We start from the raw sequence: 6,015 nt of genomic DNA, 5'->3' as shown, positions 1-6,015 counted from the left end.
CACACACACACACACACACACACACACCCCAGTTTCTACCCTCCTAGTTTGGGAAGAAGTGCAGCCAGAGTGCTCCTTGGTGGCCAGGATGGCCAAACTGTGTCTCGTCTCTCATACTTCGGACATATTGTCAGGAGGTACCAGTCACTGGAAAAGGATATCATGTTTGGTAAGGTGAAGGGTCAGACAGAAAAAGGAAGACCCCCAACGAGATGGACTAGCCAAGTGGCAGGATTGATAGACTCAAGCATGGCAATAGTAGTGAGGTTGACCCTGGATGGGCAGTGTTTCGTTCTGCTGTGCATAAGGTCGCTATTAGTCGGTGCCTACTCCATGGCACCTAACAATAACAACAAGGTCAAAGTAATGCTTAGCTAGTGCCCAGAGGCAATTTACATGATCTCACAGACAATTAACACAATGTTGCTGTTGTTGTTAAGTTCCTACAAATCGGTTCTGACTCATAGCAACCCTGTATAGGGTTTCCGAGGAACAGCTGAGCTGGTAAGTTCAAACCGCTGACCTTACAGTTCAAAAAGCGTTAGCATTTATCTAATGTTTTATGTTATTTATGTTAGTTTATGTTAATATTTTACCTTCTTTCCTTCACTTTCCTCCTGCAACAAAACCATAGAGTAGGTAGCATTATCCTTATTTAAGGGTGGAGAAACTGATGCTATACACAAGTTCTAATCCTAACTCCCCCACTTACTAGCTATGTGCTCTGAGGCAAATCACTTGCCCACAGGGATTCAAATCTCTTCTGCTTGTCATCACCCTCCGCTACCTCATCTCAAACTCACCAGGTCAAGGAAAGACTTGGGGTCGGAAGCAGCAGAGTCTGAGAGCAGCGGCTCCTTCACATGTTCGCTGATGTCTGACTCCTGGGGAAACAGGCACAGATAGACATCACAACATCACACTGCTCTGCAGAGAGCACATGACAGGGGGCCAGGAGCCCTGCAGCAAAAACAAGGGGATTGTCCAGGGAATGTTGTGCAGGCCAGGGCATCAGCACAGGGCTCAGGCCAAACAGAAACCTACTTCTTGTGAGGACAATCTGTGGACCCTCCCATCCTCTCTGGACACATGCACCAACCCCCATGCCCTTGGGCTGGGCAGCCCACCAAGAGTGGACAGCCACACTCTGAAGCAGGTCAGCACGGATGGAGCCATCTAAAGGAGGGCCAAGTACAGTGGGAGGGCAAGACAGTTGGCACTTTGAAGTCTGACCCTGTCCTAAAAATGGAATAACTATCTTCTCTAGAAAATAGATCAAATTTCTTTTAATTACCTTGCCATCTACCTACAGCTAAGGGTTAGAAAATCCCCAAAAGACAAAGGATTGGACATACTTCTGTCCATTTATGTCACTAGAGTGGTTTTGCTAAAGCAACTACTCTCATGTCTTGGGTTGGTTCAGAGAGAGCCACAACCATCAACGAGCAGAGTCTTCTTGTCACCTAACCTACCTACACTCCCAACTCTGTTACCCTCTCCCTCACAATGTTCTCTCTCTCCAGGACAGACTGCTGCAACCAGAACTGACTCCACCTAATGTCAGGAAGCACAAAAGGGAGACAGGACAGGGGAAGAGGAAATAGTAGGATAAAAGAACATTAATATCCCAGCGGGGTCCTTGTGGAAAAGCACACTACTGCTCTGAATTTCTAGTGCCAGCTTTGGAGTTTCATTCAGGATTTTACTGTCCTGCTGGATCTGGGCACATCTGTCACAATTAAGAGTTCTGGCTGATGTTGTCAGCCCATTGCAGGGCCTGGAAATGAAGCTTCTGACTCAATAGTAAAGATGTGGGGCTAGGGAACAAAGCTTAAAATAAAGAGCACAGGGTTGCAATCAGCAACTTCCTACAGAAAAAAGTAACTTACTTCACTGGCATCTGATACACTCTGTCTCGGGGCAGAAGCCTCCCTTTTTGGCTCCTTCACTGTCTCTTCCTTCTTGATGTCCTCCTCTTTTGTTTCCACCGGGTCTGTGGGTACCTCTTTTTCAGAGGTTTTGGTGGGCTGATCACCTGCTGGCTCTGCCTTGGGGATCACCTGACTTCTGGAAGCCCCAGAATCTCTCTTCTCATGCTGTTCTTTTCCTGGGAGCCCAGAGCCTGCCCCTCTTTCCTGTTGCACTCGGCCATCAGCACTGCTCTGGCTACTGTCTGTACCATGGCTGAAGAGCTTGCCAGGAGTAGGAGGACCAGCAGCATTGGAATCAAGGGAAGCATCTTTCTTCTCCTCTGGCTGGCTTGTTCTGGGAGACTCCTAGGGAGCACAGACCAGGTCAGAAAGAACATAAAAGGAATTTATAAAAGGAGTTTAGGAGTTTGCTTCAAAACAAAGATGGCCATTCCTTAACTCAAGCTCTGTGGCCAGTGGTTATCAAACACCCAAACAACTTTTTAAAACACAGATTCCTGGCATCAACCTAGATTGAGTCGATCAGATTAAGGTGATTCTGATATACCCAATATGGTCCCAGTCCACAGATAGACTTGGAAACCAGTGATTTGGACTATCTACCTCCTTAACAATAATAAATAAATCTGTCTCCAATGATGCAACTTCATTCCAGCCCCATTAGCCAAATCATACAGTTGTAGACTCAGAAGCCGATCTTCATTCAAGAAGATAATAGGTAGAGACTCCAAGATGGTGGACTAGGCAGAGACATTATCCAAATCCTTTATAACAAAGACTTGAGGAACCAAGTGAAAAGAATACAGATGACTATCATGAAGCCCAAAGTTTCAAAGAAAAGGAAAAATAAATCAAATACCAATAAGAGGACACTAAATAAAAACAGTGAACAAGGAGCACTAAACTGTGAATTGGTACAAGCATGGCCATTTTTAATTACTGCAAGCAGCATTCCAACTGGTGCAGGAATCAAATAATCAGCTCCACTGGCCCAGAACTACACCAACACCACATCAGCAATAGGTGACCAGAGAGGTGTGACCTCTGCCCTTACCTTGCACAACTTCCAGGTGACTAGAGACAAGTACCCTCACCCGCACACACCAGGCAACTGATCAAACCAGCTCCTACTGCCATTACTAGGTGACTTGTTCTTTTATCTTTCGTCTTAGTTCTTCCCTCTCCCCATGACCCATTCTCCCATTTTTCTTTTCTTTTTTTAATCCCTTGTCTGTCTCTTTTTCTTTTTCCAATCACATGGAATAAAGGAACTCTGGTAGAGTACTGGTTACAAATCGGGCAACTAACCTCAAGGTCAGCAGATTGAAACTACCAGCTGTTCTGTGGGAGAAAGATGAGGCGTTCTGCTCCCAGAAAGATTTACAGCCTCAGAAGCCCTATGCAGGGTCACTATGAGTCAGAACTGACTCCACGGCACATAACCACCAATCATGTGGCGTAGGTGCCCCTCCCTACCATGCCCACGCAGTTAGCAGCACCCATGCTGCCTCTCCCAAGTCAGATGTGAGATATGCATGTTCCCAAACCAACAGCTGAGTTTCTGAGCATCCATGATTGGTGGCAAACACTTTTCCCCAGTTGTTGTTGTTAAGTGCCATCGAGTCGGTACCGACTCATAGCGACCCTATGTACAACAGAACGAAACACTGCCTGGTCCTGGGCCAACCTCACTATCGTTGCCACGCTTTAATACACTGATGCTGACATTTTGCCAATCCATCTCGTTGGGGGTCTTCCTCTTTTTCTCTGACACTCTACCTTACCAAACATGATATCCTTCTCCAGCGACTGGTCCCTCCTAACAATATGTCCAAAGTATGAGAGACAAAGTTTGGCCATCTTGGCCTCCAAGGAGCACTCTTGGCTGTATTTCTTCCAACATGGATCTGTTGGTTCTTTTGACAGCCCATGGCACTTTCAATATTCTCCTCCAAAACCATAACTCAAAAGCATCAATTCTCCTATGGTCTTCCTTATTCATTGTCCAGCTTTTGCATGCATATGAGGTTATTGAAAATACCATGGCTTGGATCAGGCGCACCTTAGTCCTCAAGCTGACATCTTTGCTCTTCAATACTTTAAAAAGGTCTTGTGCAGCAGATTTGCCTAATGCAATACGTCGTTTGATCTCTTGACTGCTGCTTCTTTGAGTGTTGATAGTTGATCCAAGAAGAATGAAGGCCTTGACAACTTCAATCTTTTCTCCATTGATAAGAATGTTGTTTATTGGTCCAGTGGTGAGGATTTTTGTTTTCTGTACTGTACTGCTTTTCTTATTTTTAAATGTTTTTTGTTTTTCTTTTTTCCTTCTTCTCTCTTATTGACCCTGCTTGTTTTTCTTTTCTTTTTCTCTTCCTTTCCACTTCCTTTTTTTGGATCACCCAGAGCAACACTGGAGTCCTGGTGTGGTGCTATGGGCTAATGCACTGGAGACTACAAAATCAGTTTGACCCAGAAGGTGGGTGGTTCAAGCTCACCCAGCCGCTCCTCAGAAACACTATACAGAGTCACTATGAGTTGGAACCAACTCGATGGCACTTAACAACAACAAAAAGAGCAACACTGACTCTCCTCAAAACAAACCCCCACCTGCTGCTCCTGCCCTTCCAAGGACTGCAGTCGACACCCTCAGAGTGAACACCGTGTTATCACTGCAGCTAACACTTGCGCCAATATTTCTGGAGTTTTTTGTGTGTTTTTTTTTAATCCTTTCTTCTCAGCTCTTCCCTCTCCACACCCCCTTGTATTTTTCCCTTTTCTCTTTCTGTCGTCCCTTCTTTTTTGTTAATCTGCCTGAGCAGGCACCCCACCTGTCCACCATCTCTGCATTCAGTAACACCAGCCCCCTGACCCTCAGCATTCGGTGAAGTACACATTTCCGCTGCAGTGATGTTTGGTGGCTGGCCCTAATAAGAGAGGAAGTCAAAAAGTATTGCTACTCAAGTTTCAGTTCATACAGACACAAATTTATAACAAATAAAATGTGTATAAACTTGTCTCTGAGATCAAGGGATGGTTGAAAATAAGTTCTCTCAGTAACTCCCTAGTTCTACTCTTGTTGCATGTCATCGAATCAGTTCCAACTCATATCTTGGTTTCTGAGAGTGACTGGTGGGTTTGAACTGTCGACCTGTGGTTACCAGTCCAGTGCTTATCCTACAGCAACACAACAGTGCTCTTACTAAACAATCTAGACCACCTTAGGACCTCTTTGGGGAGTGTGGTGGCTCCATATGATAAACACTGGACTGTGAACCACAAAGGTCTGTGGTTTGAGCATGGCAGCTGCTCAGCAGAAGAAAGATGAAGCTGTCTGCTCCCGTGAAGATTGAATGCTATGAATTGGAACCGACTAGATGGCACTTAACAACATAACAACAACAAGGACCTCTTTAACTCATTAAAAGTACTTTTTGAACTTCCAGACCTGCAGCTAGTACCCATATGACCTAGCTTGGATAGCTAGTTGACCAGAACTCAAACCAAGAAAGATAAAGATGTTTGATATGGAGAACAAGTGCAAATTGCTACAATTTGATGAATTAGACTTTTCCTATGAATGCAGTGACTTAAAATTCCAACCAGAATAGAAGGATTCTTCATATTAAGTAACAACCTTGTTTCGTTGGTATACTGGATTGATAGGGATGAGAAATTTAGACATTGGCTATCAAAAATGGGGGAGGGGAGCCAGTGGTTACAAATGCATGAAGTGGCTGGCTTACAAGCTTGCATGAATGTGCTTAGTTGCAGAATGAGGGGGCTGGGGTGAGAGACATAGAGAGTAGAATGGACCAGAAAACAGGATCTTTGGATACACTGTCTACAAGAGACACATCAAAAAGATGGAGACAGCCTAAATGCCCATTAACAACACAATGACTAAACAAAACTTGGATACCTACACGCAATGGAATACTATAAAATGTTATATAATGATGATGATTCTGTGAAACACCTCATAACATGGTTGAGCCTAGAGGACATTATGCTGAGACAATCACAAAAGGACAAAAATTATGTAAGACCAATGTTGTAAAAAGTCAAAAACAAAAAAGGTTTT

General features: G+C 44.4%; 1 protein-coding gene across 1 annotated transcript in view; it reads right to left on the bottom strand.

Moving 5' to 3' along the window:
• CEP164 (centrosomal protein 164kDa) overlaps positions 1-6,015 on the bottom strand; it is an 83,442-nt gene that overhangs the window by 27,859 nt on the left and 49,568 nt on the right. The window contains exons 7-8 of the mRNA XM_006833981.1: positions 1,890-2,276; positions 804-884 (exon numbers count right to left, since the gene is read on the bottom strand). Of these exons, the coding sequence (XP_006834044.1) occupies positions 804-884; positions 1,890-2,276 (468 nt within the window). The remainder of the gene's footprint in view (positions 1-803; positions 885-1,889; positions 2,277-6,015) is intronic.

The sequence above is a fragment of the Chrysochloris asiatica genome, unplaced genomic scaffold, assembly GCF_000296735.1.
Source record: "Chrysochloris asiatica unplaced genomic scaffold, ChrAsi1.0 scaffold00008, whole genome shotgun sequence".
In the NCBI taxonomy this organism is placed as follows: domain Eukaryota; kingdom Metazoa; phylum Chordata; class Mammalia; order Afrosoricida; family Chrysochloridae; genus Chrysochloris; species Chrysochloris asiatica.
This window is presented reverse-complemented; position numbering and strand designations above follow the sequence as displayed.